This window comes from Nyctereutes procyonoides, unplaced genomic scaffold (assembly GCF_905146905.1).
Source record: "Nyctereutes procyonoides isolate TBG_1078 unplaced genomic scaffold, NYPRO_anot_genome, whole genome shotgun sequence".
NCBI lineage: Eukaryota > Metazoa > Chordata > Mammalia > Carnivora > Canidae > Nyctereutes > Nyctereutes procyonoides.
Window position 1 is genome coordinate 1,459,556 of NW_026575151.1, and position 17,855 is coordinate 1,477,410.

At 38.9% G+C, this 17,855-nt stretch overlaps 1 protein-coding gene across 3 annotated transcripts in view; it reads right to left on the reverse strand.

Annotated features, from left to right (window-relative positions):
• Positions 1-7,433: 7,433 nt before the first annotated feature.
• HERC5 (HECT and RLD domain containing E3 ubiquitin protein ligase 5) overlaps positions 7,434-17,855 on the reverse strand; it is a 43,947-nt gene continuing 33,525 nt past the window's right edge. For all 3 annotated transcript variants that reach the window (XM_055313004.1, XM_055313003.1, XM_055313006.1), the window contains exons 17-23: positions 17,132-17,275; positions 15,932-16,098; positions 12,033-12,099; positions 11,105-11,175; positions 9,041-9,224; positions 8,853-8,955; positions 7,434-7,798 (exon numbers count right to left, since the gene is read on the reverse strand). In XM_055313004.1, the coding sequence (XP_055168979.1) occupies positions 7,593-7,798; positions 8,853-8,955; positions 9,041-9,224; positions 11,105-11,175; positions 12,033-12,099; positions 15,932-16,098; positions 17,132-17,275 (942 nt within the window). In that variant the 3' untranslated portion in view covers positions 7,434-7,592. The remainder of the gene's footprint in view (positions 7,799-8,852; positions 8,956-9,040; positions 9,225-11,104; positions 11,176-12,032; positions 12,100-15,931; positions 16,099-17,131; positions 17,276-17,855) is intronic.

Sequence of the window (17,855 nt, forward strand, 5' to 3'; positions counted from 1 at the left end):
CCTGCTTCTCCCTCTGCCTGTGTCTCTGCCTCTCTCTCTGTCTCATGAATAAATAAATACAATCTTTAAAAAAGAAAAAGGAATCCTTGTATGCTGTTGCTGGGAATGTAGATTGGTGTAGCCACTGTGGAACAGTATAGAGATTCCTCAAAAAATTAGAAATACTGTACAATCTAGTAATTCCAGTACTGGGTATTTACCCAAAGAAAAACCCTAATTTGAAAAAAAAAATATATGTCCTTCTATGTTTATTCAGCATTATTTACACTACCAAGATAAGGAAGCAGTCTTAAGTAGAATGAGTGAAGATGCATATAAATGAGGCTGGAGGGAAGAGAGGCTTGGAAGACAAGTTGATCAAAGGAAAGCCATTGGTTTTAGGCTGACCTCTTAACTGAAATGTTAGGTCAAAAAGAAAAGATCCAGTGAGCTTGGGTGGCTCAGTGGTTGAGCTTCTGCCTTTGGCTCAGGTTGGGATCCCTGGGGTTTAGTCCCACATAGGGCTGGCTCCCCACAGGGAGCCTGCTTCTCCCTCTTCCTGTGTCTCTGCCTCTGTCTCATGAATAAATAAAATCTTAAAAAAAAATCACAAGATTCAACTTGTGTAAGACGGCAAGCTCATTCTCAATGGCAGTAGAAGCCACATAGACATTCTTAAAATTGTTCCCTGTGGGTAATCCCACAATCCTAAAACAATGGAAAAACTAATGCCTAAGGTGAATGAGAAACCCAAAAGAGTAAGCCCCACCCTATACAGTTAGCTAGTTAAAAAAAATTTATAGGGGCACCTGCAAGGCTCAGTTGGTTGAGTAGCTAGCTCTCAATTTCAGCTCAGGGCATGATCTCAAGAGTCCTGGAATTGAGTGTCCAATTGGGTTCTGCACTCAGTGAGGAGTCTGCTCAAGGATTCTTTCCCTTCTCTGCCCCTTCCCCTGTTCTCACATGCAGGTATACTCCTCAAATCTTTCTCAAATTTTTAAATAATTTATAAAACCCTTAGAGGCAAGGAAGGATAATCTTCGTCTCCTGGGAGGAGAGACTGCTACTTTTGTCTATGAAGTAGCTTCTTTCTTGTAAACTTAATCTTTGTCTCTTTCTCTAAATGGCTTGCTCTTGAATTCTTTCTCACACAAAGCCCAAAACCCCTTGGTGAGGGACCTGAGGCCCTCTTTCTTGGGGCCTCAGCCTCCAGCATCACATATACAATGGAATATTACTCCTATGTAAAGAATGAGATCTTGCCATTTGTGATAAAATAGGTGGAACTTGAGGGTATTAATGCTAAGTGAAATAAGTCCAAAACAAATGCCATATAATTTCACTTATATGTGGAATCTAAAAACCAAAAAGCAGAAACAGACACACAAATACAGAGAACTGATGGTTGCCCAGAGGGGAGTGTGGGCAAGATAGGTGAAGGGGAGTGGGAGGTGTACAGGCTTCCAGTTATGGAATGGCTAAATCACAGGAATAAAAGATTCAGCACAGGGAATAGAGTCAGTGGTACTGTAATAGCATTGTAAAGTGACAGATGGTAGCTACATTTGTGGTGAACATAGCGTAATGTAGAGTTGTCCCATCACTGTATACACTTGAAACCAATGTAACGTGCCAGCTATACTTCAATAAAAAAATTAAAATCACTATATATATTTATATAAATAAAATTATATATATTTTATATATATAATTTTTATTTATAACCTGGAAGATTATAAAAGTTCCCATTATTTCCTGAAATGGAGTTATTGCTCTTTTTTTTTTAAGGGGTTATTTATTTATTTAAGAGAGAGAGCAAGAGCAGGGAGAGGGGCAGAGAAAGAGGGAGAAAGAATCTCCAGCAGACTCCCTGCTATGTGCTGAGCCTGATGCAGGGCTCAATCTCATGATCCCAAGATCATGACCCAAGCTGAAACCAAGAGATGGAAACCAACTGAGCCACCCAGGTGCCCCTAAAGATTTTATTTTTAAGTAATTCTACACCCAACATGGGGCTTGAACTCACAGCCCTGAGATCAAGAGTCACATACTCCATCAACCGAGCCAGCTGGAGCCCCTTGTTCTTTTTAAATGACCCTAAATCTCATTGTGGTCAGTATAATGAAACAATTTTGCTGATAAAACAAGCACCATACTCTGAAAAGTCAACTTTTGCAAGCCAAGCATTTTATCATTTTTGATGAAACTGATAAGCATACCTTGGGGGAGTTCAGTATTGACTCTATCTTTTTAGTAATAGAATTTATTTGGCAATCACTTGTATAGTGCAAACGGTTACACTAGCTCCAGTTCTAAGCATATTACATATAATCTTTTATAACCTAAGAGGCCAGGTGGGCAATACTGGCACCATTTTACAGATGAGGAAAGTGGAGCACGAGAGACTGAAGTGATTTACTAAGGGTAACAGCAATCAATAACTGAACCAAAGTTGAAACTGTCTGCCACTGTGGTTTCAGTCTGTCTTCTTAACCATTGTGCAGTGTCTCTTTAAGAAAACTTGTCTTTTCTATTTATAAGAAAAATAGAATTCAGAATCGAAATGCTTAGATTCAAATTCTTGCTCAAGCCTGATGCCTTTTTTCTCGTTTCCTAAAGCACCATGTATTTTATCTCTATTTTGGCATTTGAACTTGTAGCATAATTGCCTGTTTTTGGTCTCCTGTCTAGACAGTAAATTGTTCAACATTTTTAATTTAATGCTTAGCACGGAGCTAGCATGTCCTTCCTGAAAGACTGGAAGCAGGGCTCTGACAAGCTTTATAACTTGAGGCAAGTTCCTTTTCTCTGAGTTTCATCTGTAGGGTTAGAAATCCCACCCCAGGGGGATCCCTGGGTGGCTCAGCTGTTTAGCGCTGCCTTTGGCTCAGGGCTTGATCCTGGAGCCCCGGGATCGAGTCCCGCATCGGGCTCCCTGCATGGAGCCTGCTTCTCCCTCTGCCTGTGTCTCTGCCTCTGTCTTGTGAATAAATAAAATCTTTAAAAAAAGAGAGAGAAAAGAAATCCCACCCCTGCTTCTTCCGTAAAATTGTGAGGAATATACTAAACTTGACTCATGAAAGCCCTTTGTGAAACAACCCTAACTGGTGAACAAAACAACCATTCAACGTCTCCAGAAATTGTCCCAAGGGCACACAGCCAAGTGATGAAACATACAAGAAAATCTAAAACTTGTTAAGTGCTGCACATTGAAGTTTGGGGCATTTGAGCTGCCACTGGCATCCTTCTTCCTCCTCTCAGCTCAGAGGATGGCCATACCAGGAGGGTGCCACCAGGACCGGGAACTCTCTTGTCGCCAACTCCTACTGGAGGGCCGTGGCATTTCCCAGGAGGTGAAGATTAAAATGTAACTATGTAACTATAAAAGACAGCATAAATGCATATTTCCTCTTTCTATTTAACGGATTTGCAGAGCAATTTGTAGAAAACTATGTATAAATTGTATTTTGGGGTCTCTATCATATTTGCCATTAGCAGCACAAAGGAAATAGATGGGGGCAGGGCTGAACTGGAGTAAAGAAATGATACCAGATGGTAACTTGAATTCACAGGAACTAATGAAAAGAGCCAGAAAAGGTAAATATGGCTAACATTACTAATACTATAAAATACATCCTTGTTCTCCCCTTTCTTCTCGGTTCTATTAAGAGGCAATAAATTATATAGTCATAATTATAATCAAGTATTGTTGAGTTTGTAACATGTAGACCTAATTTTCATGACAATAATAGAACAAAAAGGAATAGAGCTACCTAGATGTAATGTTTCTGCATTTCACTAGCACTTTTATAAAGATTTATTTATTTGAGAGAGAGAGCGAATGCATGCATGCATGCGTGTGCAAATGGTTGGGGGGGGAGGACATTGATGTCATAACCTGAATCAAAATCAAGAGTCAGATGCTTAACTAACAGTCACTCAGGTACCCCTCACTAGCACTCTTAAGAACAGATCTGTGTGGGATCCCTGGGTGGTGCAGCGGTTTGGCGCCTGCATTTGGCCCAGGGCGCGATCCTGGAGACCCGGGATCGGATCCCACGTCGGGCTCCCGGTGCATGGAGCCTGCTTCTCCCTCTGCCTGTGTCTCTGCCTCTCTGCCTCTCTCTCTCTCTCTCTCTGTGATGACTATCATAAAAAAAAAAAAAAAAAAAAAAAAAAAAGAACAGATCTGTGTATATGTAAATTATATTTCAATAAAAAATATAATAGAAAAAAAAACCCTAAACCGAGAAATAATCTCTCTGCAGAGATTAAATATTTCTCAGGCTCTCATATACTCCTGGTGAGAATATAAAATGATGCAGCTTCTTTGGAAAACAGCTGGCAGTCCCTCAAAATGTTAGACAGAGTTACCATACAACCCAGCAGTTCCACTCACAGGTATCTACTCAAGGGAAATGAAAACATGTCCACACAAACTTGAGCACAAATATTCATAGCAGCACCATTTATAATAGCCAAAAAATGGAAAACAACACAACTCTCCATCACCTGATGAATGGATATGTAAAATATAAATACAATGAAATATTATTCGGCAATAAATATGGAATGAAGTACTGATACGTTACAACATGGATGAACTTTGAAAACATGCAAAGTGAAAAATGCTGGCTATTAAAAATGTGTTGTTTGATCCATTTACATGAAATGTCCATAACAGACAAATCTATAGAAACAGAAGACAGACTAGTGATTGCATATGGCTGGGGACATTGTGGAGTTACAGCTAATGGGTACAAAGTTTGGGGTGACAAAGATGTTCTAAAATTGTGGCAATGGCTGCATACTTCTGCAAATATACTAAATCCATTCAGGTGTATGCTTCACATGGCTTAATTATATTCTGTGTGAATTATATATCAATAAAGCTGTTACCAATTTTTTTTTTAAATAGTATCTAAATGTCTGGTGTAAGGCTTAGCAGTTCCAAGTCACTTGCTGGAGGTCAAATGCTGGTAGAGGCATGGCCAAAAGTGGGATACAGGTCTTGCTTCCCACAACGTAGCTCGTGCCATGTATGGACATAGACCCCACCACCCCCAGCTATAAGCCCATCACAAGAAACACAATCTTATTCTTTCACTAACTGGGGCTCTTTCCCACTCCTCAGTAATTAGCTGACTTCACAATGTCAGGATCTCTTGCCTCCTTAGATCCTCTTAACAAGATTACCTTCTTTAGTGTTATCTGCATCACTGACAAGGATCACCTTTACCCATCTTGTGAATAAGACCCTTCCCATCGGCTTTATTTTTTTTTTTAAGATTTTATTTATTTATTCATGAGAGAGGCAGAGACACACGCAGAGGGAGAAGCAGGATCCATGCAGGGAGCCCCACGAGGGACTCCATCCCGGGTCTCCAGGATCACGCCCTGAGCCAAAGGTGGCGCTAAACCGCTGAGCCACTGGGGCTGCCCTCCCATCAGCTTTCAAGGTGAGTGTTTCCCACTCTGAGAGAACTAACAAAAAAAAGACTTGCCATGCATGACCTCTCTCCCTCTTTTCTTCCAATCCTACAAAGACTGGGCTAAGGAAGCCTCTCTGAACTTGACTCCAGATCTTTAAGATGAAAATAATGCCTACTTCCAGACTTGGTGATGGTTTTAAGGGAGGTAAAAAATATAAAATCACTGAGTACTCCAAGAGTCATAGTAAGATTCTCACTACTCTATGTAGCTGTGGGGAGAAAGGCCTGTCTCCTAAGTTTTTTTTCCTTCGTGAAACGCTCCATTTGGAAGTGATTGCTATATTCCGCATTCGCCACTAGGTGGCACTTTTGGCTAGCTCATAAGAGGAAACACCAGCAATAAGCACTAGAATGAGGATTGTACCCAGAAAGAGGACTGCACTTGTGAAATGCTGAGCTAGAAAGTCATATTCACAAACATTTATTAGCGTGGCACCTACTAGGCAGACATAATAAGAAATGAATCCTGAGAAGAGGAAAGAACCCAGAGTTGGAGGCAGAATTGAAAAGAGAGGAGGTGAGGAAGGGCAGGGTGATAGGGGTGGGATGAGAAGATTCCAGGCAGAAGAAAATGCATGAAATGCATGAACACAAGAGAGACTGTGGCCTGTTCAGGAAAGTGAGGCAGTTACAAATGACCAGAATGAAGTACACTAATATGTACATAGGGCACTGGTGGGAGACCAGGCTGGGGCTGTGCAGGGGGCGTGCTAGGAAGGATTTGGTAGGTCTAATAACAATGTTAATGAAATACGACTTTACTACCCAATTTTCGAGTCATTTTGATTTATGCAGCTTTTATCACACTATAGCTCTTCAAGGAAAAAAGCACATGGAGAATTACAGAGGTTTGTAGGTTATGGACCTGTCAGTGGCAAGTGCTCACATTTATACTTATACAGTAGCTGCCAATCACATGTAGATATTCAGCCCTTAAAATAGGGGTAGTGTGACAGAACTGAATTTTAAACTTTATTAAATTTATTTTTAAGATTTTATTTATTTGAGGGAGACAGAGAGCACATGTAGTGGGAGGGGCAGAGGGAGCAGACTCCCTACTGAGCAGGGAGCTGGACACAGGACCTGAGCCAAAAATCAGATGCTTGACCCATTGAGCCACCCAGGCGCCCCTACTTAATTTTAATTAAGTAGCCACATATTGGGCAGCACAGCTCTGGACCGTTTTCCCCACCACTGCCAATTAGTTTTCTCTAAAATTCTTCAAAGAGTAAACCTTATCTATAGCGTAAGTCTACCTTGAACAGTGCAGATGGTGTGTGTGTGGGGGGGGGGGCAGGTAGTGCAGCTGCCAGCTTCATAGACTGTTGTTCTAGATACAAGAACTAGAATCATCAGGGTCTGACTTGACTGTGTGGGGTAAAGAGGAAAGGAAGAGGATTGCAGGCTTCTGCCTGGAAATCCTGATGATACTACTCCAAGCTGTGGAATACAGGAAAATTTATTATTTTCTTCTTAAATATCCTGAGATGAAGGAGCCAAGGCACATGCAAGAAGCGACAGACTAGATAGAAAAATAGCTGCAGTGCTGGAATCTACCAGTTCCTGCAGGTCACAGAGCGAGAGAGACAGAGATGTGGGCATGATCACATGGAAGACAGAACCGAAGCTGTGTAGCTGTTGAGAGTGTGTGCTGAGTGACAACAGACTACACTAGCACTGGAGAGGTCAGGGGAGTGTAAGAAACCTACGCAAAGGAAATGGGAAAGAAGCCAAGAAAACACAAGCCAAAGTCCATCAGTTCATGATAGTTTTGAGGAGAAAGCAGCCAATGGTTTCAAATGCAATACAGAAGATTTAAGACAGAAACGTCCCTTGACATTTTCCACAGGAAAGTCATTTGTGACTTCTATTGGAGCAGCGGGAGTAGAAGCAACACCACTTCAGCCACACAATTCTGAGAAACAAAGTTCTGTCTTTAATGCATCATGCTTTGGGGTCACCCTGTTTTAACAGCATTATCACATCTCACATGCAAAAACACGATTCTAAAAGAGCAGGTGAACACAACGAACAGACAGGACTTTTACACTAATCTTTGCATTCTTACTTTTATTTTTGAAAAGATTCCCGAAAAGAGGTAAAGGATGTGGTGAGGCAGGATCAGCCAAAGCCTCTGCTGTTGTTGATGGCTACCTGAAGGGCTTCTTCCACTCTTTCCATCGTAGAATATTTAGGGAGGTAGAGGACACTAATACAGGTCTGTGCTCTTATGGGATCTTTTTCATTCACATTTTCAGGACAGCAGAATGTTATTTTCATGTTCTTTAAGCCTTTAACTTGAATTCTGTCAGTTCCTGTAAGAAACACTAAAAAGAAGAATAGAAATGAGTGGTCTGCTTCCCAGAGACCAAGGTTTATAGAGAAAAAAGTGGGTTTATTTGAAAACGTTTACTGAGGGACCCCGTGCAGTCCTGCGTTACACTGCATCCAGGACTGGTATGTTGTCCCTCAAGCAGTTCACAGTCCATGCAAGTATTATATTCTTGTGCAGAAAAAGACAAATAGCAGGAGAAAAAGAAAAGGGTGTAAGACAACTGGATAAAGCGCCAGGGAATTAAGTGCTTCCTAAGTGAAAATTATTCTGTGTGTGATTCAGGACAGGGAGAAAGCATCAGGCTGGGATGACTGGAGAGACTTCTGAGAGTTCAGAAGTAAGCTGGACCATTAAAAAGGGAAAGGTTCAGAGCAGTAACAAGGAAGTGGGCGAAGGGTGGAGGCTGGACCAGGAACTTCAGAGAAAGCCTGAAGGTGGGAGGGTACAAGGTGAACTCAAGAATGTATAGATGATGGAACTGTTTGGCTGAAATGATGATTTCTTGTGAAAGTTAAGATTGGAAAGTCAGGCTAAGCTCCTGGTGAAGTCTAAGTATCTTCCAACATACATGTTATCCACAAAAAGAAAAAGATAAACATTCCCCAAAAATAAGTACTGAAATTTTTACAAGAAAATGAGGAAGTCATTAAGCAAAGATGCAGGAAAACAACCAAGGAAGCATGAAACTGAGATCAAAATGTAGAAGGGGAGATAAAATGGGTTGGAGACAATGACATTGTAAAACATGGCTAATCCCATAGTGCCTGAATAACTGAGTCACAAATACAGAAAGCAGACTAAATATCTAACTTGGATGGAGAACTGAAGAAACATTTGAAAGCAACAGGCAGGGTTGAAATCACAGGAAAAAAGACCTATATTAATATTTGTTATGTCCACATAGTCTGGCATGGAGAATATCCAACTGGACTCAGAATGGCTCTTACACTAGCCTTTGTGGCAAATGGTGGCTATGACAAACAAGGTCTTCTTATCCCATAAAAAAGGATATAAGATTATAGATCTACTCTTGATATTATACTTACCAAGGAACTTTTTCTTTTCCTCCAAAGTCAATTTGTGTAAAGCCTTCCAAAACATCACTATGGTGGGATGTGAATTATCATATCCTTCTTCATAATGTGCATTCTAAAGAAAAAAAATGCAGGAAGAAAATGTATTCAGGAAATAGGAAAGAATTTCAAATTCAAACTTCTAGGCCTTTATGATATACCTTTTCAAATGTTTCCCAGTCATAATCTGTATTTCCAATAACCACATCTTTTAGTTCTTCGGGATGGAAAAATTCAATAATATCCTTGTCACACACTTTGTAAAATCCTCTTTGAAATTCCTCATAAACTGCCTTCACAGAGATGTTGAAGATGTAATTGACATATTTAGAAACATAGTCTCTCCTTCAATGAAACAAAAAATGGTTTCAGCTTATTGCAGAAGGAAACTGGTAGGGAGGGCAGGGAAAGTGGAAAAAGGCCAGACATAAAGAACTAGAACACCTAACAATTCAGTGCCTACCATGTGCATATGACTATTTTTCATATATTATCACTTGATCTTAGCTAAAAGACCAAGAAGCAATTTTTTCATATATTATCTAATTTAATCTTCACATAACTCTCAGGGCAAATTTTTAGGACATTTTAGTAAAGAAACGGACATGGTAAAATTATGTAATTCCTCAAGGTCACCCAATTAAGAGAAATGACACAGATTAGAACCGAAAAAGTTTGGAAAAATAAAATCTGAGACCTGCTAACAGTGCTCTGGGGAACAGGCTTGGGAAACGGGAAATTTCCTATTTTATGGTTTTCCATATTGTCTGTGACAGTGAGTAATTACTCAGTATTTGTGGCTAAGTAAAAATACAGAGGGGATTTCTACGTCTAGCTATGATAGAGTAGCTTACAGCAAACACCTTCCAGTGAGAAGAACTAGAAAAAGCCAGAAAATATACAAAAACACATCTAGATCCAGGCTTCTAGATCTAAGTCAAGACTCTAGAGGGCTCTGAAGTAATAAGAGAAAAAGGAAGCCCTCTAAAGTGAGCCCAGCATTTTACCTACAGTCTTTCCCTTTGGGCCATTTGCCTTGAATTCAGGGAAGGGACCAGGCAAAAAGTCATTGTTAAAGAGGCAGAGAACCTCATTATGTCTAACAGTAATACTATGGCTAAACTGGAGTATTCATAAAATATACTACAGAGCTGAAAATGTTCCATTTCTTTTTTTTTTAAATGTTCCATTTCTTGATCTGTGTATTTGTGTACTTTTCTGTATGTTGTACTGCAATAACAAAGTTCTTTTTTAGGGGATCCCTGGGTGGCTCGGCGGTTTGGCGCCTGCCTTCAGTCCAGGGTGTGATCCTGGAGACCCGGGATCAAGTGCCACGTCGGGCTCCCTGCTGCTTCTCCCTCTGCCTGTGTCTTTGTCTCTCTTTCTCTGTCTCTCATGAACAAATAAATAAATCTTAAAAAAAAAAGTTATTTTTTAAAAAATAAAGACTAAAAGATTAAAGAAAAATAGTTAGCTTACATCAGAATGCTCACTTGGTGGTATCTCTCTGCTGCTGTGACCAACTATCAATGGAATGTGTGTCATCCCAAACTATGGCTTTAAAATTGTATCCGGTAAGGTGTTGAAAACTCAAGACAGCACAGTAACATGTAATATTAATAAATACTAAGTGCCTGCTACAGACCAGGCACCACTGTAGACTACTCTAGGTACTACATATACAATGATAAACATGACTACTCCCTGCCATCATGCAGCTCGCTATAGTGGAGGAAATACAGGTAAGTAAATAAGCAGATAAACCCTAAAGGTACATAGTATGTGATATGAAAAGAAAAAGTAGGGATGCCTGGTGGCTCAGTGGTTGAGCATCTGCCTTCGGCTCATGTTGGTTGTGATCCCGGGGTCCTGGGATCGAGTCCCGCATCAGGCTCCCTGTGAGGAACCTACTTCTCTTTCTGCCTATGTGTCTGCCTTTCTCTGTGTCTCTCATGAATAAATAAAATTTTTAAAAAAAGAAAAGAAAAGAAAAAGTAAAACAGGGTAAGGGGATAGAGAGGGAAGTTGGTGATATAAACCCAGACAGGAGGGCAAGGGAAGGCCTGAGAAAGCTATTTCCTTCCCTACCAAAATATAAACTCCAGGACACACACACATACACACAACATAACATCAACTCTCTGCTTTATTAAAAAATGATTTTTAGAGCCCAGTGACATAAACAGTGCATAAACAAAACAAATATTTCACTTCTCTATACCTACTTGTTAGTCTGGTCAACAATGATGCCACTTCCATTAGGGATTAAGTCTACATCATTTTTGTCCCAATGCACCTGTAACCACAAATAAATTCAGCATCTCCAAAATAATCCCAAACAACCTATTGTCAACAAAAACACTTTGAAGCATACTTCTCTCAAGATTTTCTAAAAATACACATTTTAGTCATTAAAATTAGCAAGGAGTGTGCACAAAAATATTACCAACATATCATGCAGAGTGAAAATTGAATTTTTACAAAACATATTATTTTATCATACTGAAAAAAACTGGCAAATTGCCACATTTCGGCATTCACTTTATACAGTATAGACATAGTATGGCAGATTTGCAAAAGTGGCCACAAATTCTTCCCAGCCTAGTATTCAAGCCCCTTTGCAGTGTGACTTTGCAATACGCTGAGGACTAGTTCTTCAGCCCTTGAATCTGGGTGTGTGGCCACGTGAGGTACTCTGGCCAATGGGAACTGCCAGAAGCAAAAGCTTAAAAAGAAGTTTGTACGCCGAGGCTTGCCATCTCTTCCCACTCTTTATAATCCTGAGACCATTCTATAAAGACACCTCAACTAGCCTACTGGAGCATAGGGGACTCCTAGAACAGAAAAGGCGTTCCAGCCCACACTTCATAAACCAGTCAAAACCAGGTAAATGAGCAAAGCCAATGTAAACCATCTAGCCCAGCCAGTCGACCCAGTCCAGAAACTCAATGAACTGTTTTTCTTTTAAGCTGTAAGTATAGATGTAGTTTGTTATGTAGTAAATCTGATATGACCAGTTTATAAAAAATAAGAGAAAAACCTTTTGCACTAATTCAGAAATTCGTCCTTTCACTAAAAAGAGTGTCTAGATAAATATGTTAAGGATCGGTCAGATTAAAACTGATCTGTAATATCATTTTTATCATTACTCACATTAAAATAGATTAAAAATACTTCTCCAAAGTCATCACCTTCATCATCCAGAAGCGTCTGCAAACTCCTAAAGAACAAGTAATTTTATTTTTTAAAGTCAATAATCATGATCACTAGATACATCATCTAAAATACGTGTCAAATCAATGATAATTCTGAAGGTGAGAGGTCATTAGTTAACAATGCCCATGTCTCTGTGTAATGACAGCCAGACCCCAACTACGAGTGTGAAGTTTATGAGTATTTGCAATTCTACAAGCAATCTTCCCTCCATCCTAAATTCCTTTACCCAGTGATTGTAGGTTTCTATTTAGAAAAAGACTGATAAAAATGCATGGGTGGCTCAACGGTTGAGCATCTGCCTTCAGCTCAGGGCGTGATCCTAGGACCCAGGACTCAGGATCCAGTCCCACACTGGGCTCCCTGCCGGGAGCCTGCTTCTTCCTCTGCCTATGTTTCTGGCCTCTCTCTGTATAAAATAAATAAACCTTAAAAAAAAAAAAAAAAAAAAAACAGAAAAGGACTGATAATGTATTTACTGATACTGGAACTCATTCAAATTGGTGTTACCTTTATTTAAGCTTTTGAACTGTACTTACAGAACAAATAATCTTTTAAATATCAGGTTATCACTTAGGGAATCTGAGGAATAAGAAGGTCAAAGGACCTTCTCTTTATCTACTGTCCCGATATGATCAAGCTTAAGACTGCTGTGAAATTTGACTACCTTAACTGTTTAAGGCATCTGTGAGAATATAGATTCTATCAGCATGGGTAGCCAGTCTTTTTATATCTCTTATCTTCTATTGTCCTATGGTACTTCATACATATTTTTAAAGTCACAGGTTTCGTTGTATTTGCTCATTCTCTCATGTATTCATTCAATAAACATTTATTAAGCATCCCATGCAGCAGGCATTATGGGATGTAAAGCTGAGACATTACTGTCAATAAACCCTGAGATTAGTAGGCAAGATATGCTGATGAAAGTCTCACCTAAAGTACGGAGAGCTATGTGCAGAAACTGTAAGGGCACAAGGAGAGCCGGATTTTTCATTACAGCATTGTGATGAACAGACCATATTGTATTCATTGTAGGTTTTTGGGGGGTGGGCGGTAAGAAGAAGAAGAGTGATGGGAACTCAGCTGACAAAACTGGATTCATGATAATACTTGGTTCATGATACTCTTGTCATTATCTGTCCACATATGGCTTATGGGCTTATTTATGGATGTTTTTATGAAGAATACTTACGAACCTACCTCTTAAAACATTGCCAATATTTTATACCTACCTATATGGATACCTCTTCTATCCTAAAGTATGTTACAAATACCAGTCTGAGGGGTGTTACTGCCCTTTTGTTAAGGTATCTCATGAAGAACAGATGAATTCTTTAATCTATTACAGTTAGACTTATCAATCTTTCCTTTAATGTTGGTACTTTTTATGTCTTAAGATTCCCAAGGTGAGAAAGATATTTGTCCATATTTTCAACATTCCTGCATTATATTGGTCTTTCATCCACATGAAGTTGATTTTTATAGACGGCATAAGCTATCAGCCCTCATTTCTCCCCATATGCATGAACTGACAATACTCCTGTTCCCATTAATCTAATATGCTACCTCTCACAAGTTCCATAGGTGCAGGGGTCAGTGTCTGAACTCTTACTTTTGTTCCATTGAAAACCTGCACCCATATTATACTGTTCTAAACTAATACAGCTTTCTAAAAATTCTTAAGTCTTAAGACCTAAAGGTATGAGAAACACTGATACAGATTTAACGATCTTCACATTTACTAAGTTGATGTGTATTAAGTCTTCTGATGCAAAAGGATTATTTAGATCATTTTCACTGTTTTAGTAAAATAAACTTATCTCCTCCTCTCCAAATCTTGTGCGTTTCCTATTTTTTCCTTATTAGTATAGTTAGTATAATGATTAACTGGATGCCACACTGGAGCATCACTGTGTTCAATTCATGGTTCTGTCACTATGGGGTCTGGGACAAGTTACCCAAACTGTGTTTGTTTCCTCATCTGTGAAAGGCAGATAATAATAATAGAATTGGTGTGCCTGTGTGGCTCATTCTATTAGGTGCCTGACTTGATTTCAGCTCAGGTCATGATCTAGGTCATGAGCTTGAGTCCTGCATCGGGCTCTGCACTGACTATGCGCAGCCTACTTGAGAGTCTCTCTTTCCCTTTCCCTCTGCCCTTTGTGCCCCACTTGCTTTCTCAAAAGAAAAAAAAATATCATACTACTGTTCTCATTCTTTTAAAAATCTACATAGGGTTCTATTACATAAATATACCAAAAGTATAGAATTCCCTTACTAAAAGAACATTTAGCATTCTGCACATTATGAACTATATAATACAATATACATTAGTTTGGAAAATTTTGCAACGTTGTATTCTTCCTAAAACAATGTCTAGAGACAGAACTGCTAGGCCAAAGGGGCAAATACATTTGTGATTCGGTTAAGTATTACCACACTGTTCTCTGAAAAGGAATCACCAATTCTTATGTCCACCACTAATCCATGAAATTACAGCAAAACTTTTCCCAAACCCTTGTGAACACTATATAGCATCAGTACTTCCAACTACTGTCAATTTGAAGCACAAATTAGCTTCTGAGTTTCATCAATGTTCCAGGGTGACTGGGGAAATTAAGCCATTCTGGTACTTCTTTTGTAGGTTGCCTTCTTGTATACTGTCTATTTTTTTTTTTTTTACTGTCTATTTTTCTTATGGATATGTGGGAACTCCTTATACAGCAGGAATATTACCACTTTTATTACCAATATTTTTTCTGAGGTGGTAGCCTGACTTTTTAACGCAGAAGTAAGTTTTCACTTTAAAGGTCATGATATAGGGCGCCTGGGTGGCTTGTGGTTAAGCCTTTGGCTCAGGTCATGATCCTGGGCCAGGATCATTCCTGGGATTGAGTCCCACATCAGGCTCCCTGCAGAAAGCCTACTTCTCCCTCTGCCTGTGTCTGCCTCTCTCTGTCTCCCATGAGTAAATAAATAAAATCTTTAAAAAATAAAAAAATAAAAAATAAAGATGATAAGAAACAAGGTTTAAAATAAATATCACTTGCAGATTTCACATCATAGTATATAACCTGTGCTCTGTCCATGACTGTTTCTACACAAATAAAGGTCAAAGATTAATGCCAGCGTTGAGAATGAAACAACTTTTCTTAATTTGAGAAAGTTAATTATCCAACAATTCTTCCCAAAATTATAATTGAATAAATTTACTGTATGTAGAATGTTACTATATACATATAAATTTATACGTATGATACGTATAAATTTAAAGTACATAGGATGTTACTGTTGAACATGAAAATACTATTGAGGTATGTGCTTTAATTATTTACAGGAACACCTTGGAGTTACTGCAGGTTTGGTTCCAGACCACCATAATAAAGCAGTTATCCTAACAGAGCAAGTCAAAACAATGATTTGGTTTCCCAGTGCTTATAAAAGTTATGTTTATACCTATTGTAGTCTATTAAGTATGCAACAGCATTATATCTAAAAAACAATGTGCACACATACTTTTAATTAACTTAAAAATACTTTATTGATAAAAATGCTCACTATCCTCTTAGCTCTCAAGGAGTTGTAATCACAGATCACAGGTCACCATAACAAATAAAACAGTAATGGAAAAATTTGTGAGAATTACCAAAATGTGACACAGAGACACAAAGTGAGCAAATGCTGTTGGAAAAATGGCTTGACACAGAGCTGCCACAAACCTTCAATTTATAAAAAATGCTATCATGGGTAAAGGACAACAAAGTAATAAAACAAGGTATTCCAGTATTCAAAAACATATTAGGTGGAGTTCTAGAAAAAGAACTATGTTTACTTACTTTCCCAAAACAGGACTAAGTTCTTTTAAGTCTTCCAGTGATGGAGTCTGGTCCAAAAGTTTCTTAAACAGGGCAAGTGGGAAAGGGATGTTGGCAACATTGAAATTGAATAAGGAAAGTCCACACAGAACACCAAAGAAGAAGTATCTCTTCTTCTCAAATTTAGGCTGAAAAGAGAAAAAAAGACTTAATGTGTTATCATTTTTACAAGTAAAATGGAATATTTATATTAGGTAAACCTTTTCTCTCTTTTACAAAGTCAAATCAAAAATTAAAACTGAGTGGGTGAACCCTGGTGGCTCAGTCGGTTGACCATCCGACTCCTGATTTCAGATTGAGCCCCGCATCTGGCTCCACGTTCAGTGGGCAGTCTGCTTGAGATTCTCTTTCTCCCTCTCCATCTGCCCCTCACCCTGCTTGTGCACACTCTCCCTCTCTTAAAATCTTAAAAAAAAAAAAAGCTTGTAATAAGAGTATAGAGTTTATGTGCAGTCAATTTAGTCAATTTAAATCTCTGCCACAGAGACATAAATAGAATCACATTAGGCTCAGCAATCCTCATAAACTGAAGTTTTCACAATTTCTTTTCATACAGCTTTTTTTTAAAAAAATATTTTATTTATTTATTCATAAGAGAGAGAGAGAGAGGCAGAGACACATGCAGGGGAAGAAGCAGGCTCCATGCAGGGAGCCCGATGTGGGACTCGATCCCGGGACTCCAGGATCATGCCCTAGGCCGAAGGCAGGCACTCAAACCGCTGAGCCACCCAGGCTGCTCTATATAGCCTTTTAAATGAAAATTTGTAAAGAAATTTTCAACTTCGCTGTGAAAAATAAAACTCAACAAAAAATGGGTGCCTGGGAAAGGAAGGGTTTTCTTTTTATCCATACATTTTATAAATTATCAGAAACATTTACTGCTTAAATATTCCTATGTGGGCGGAAATGGAAACCCAGGGAAAGGGGACTCTGGGTTAAGAAAATAATCACCTAAAAAAATAAAAAAATAATAAAAAAGAAAATAATCACCTTATTAAAGTTGAAGATTATTTCCATAATTATATGTATCAATAACTCCTCTCCTAAAACAGTCTATATAACCTAATTTTCAATGGTATGTGACATACCACCTCCCTTTTTTTTTTTTTTTTTTTTGCCTTTTCTGTCATAATAACCATAACCAAAGATGAGAGGACTTACTGTGACGGGAAACCACATGTAGGAAGCATCCTCAGGGTATGTGAACATCCCATATTCTGGCCGGGTCATCTCCTCAAACAGACAGTGGAAAAACTCTACCTTGACTCCTCCAGAGTCATGTCCAATTTCTCCACTAAATGATACCTGAGGAAACAGAACAAATAATATATCACTTCCAGGGCTCTGTATTGCTATGTATTAAGGCTCATTTAGTAATACTAAGAGCGAGCATTATTTGTGGAACCAAGTATGTGGCAAGCACCATGGTAAGCATCTTACTCGTATCACCATATAATCTTCACATTAATTCTATGAGGTGATGAAGCTTCAAGAATTTAAATATTATGGGCAGCACAGGTGGCTCAGCAGTTTAGTGCCGCTTTCAGCCCAGGGTATGATCCTGGAGACCCGGGACTGAGTCCCACGTCAGGCTCCCTGCATGGAGCCTGCTTCTCCCTCTGCCTGTGTCTCTGGTCTGTGTGTGTGTCTCTCATGAATAAATAAATAAAATCTTTTAAAAAAAGAATTTAAATATTAACTTCCCCAAGGTCACACAGGGCTAAGGGGGTGCAGCCTAGATTTAATCCTATGTCTATCTTTCAAGTCTCAGAGCCTGATGTCTTTAGCTACTAAGCTGACCTCAATCAGCATCATCATTTAATAAGGTATGCTAAGTAAAATAAAAATAAACATAAAGAAATAAAAAACAGTTGGATTTTCAAAG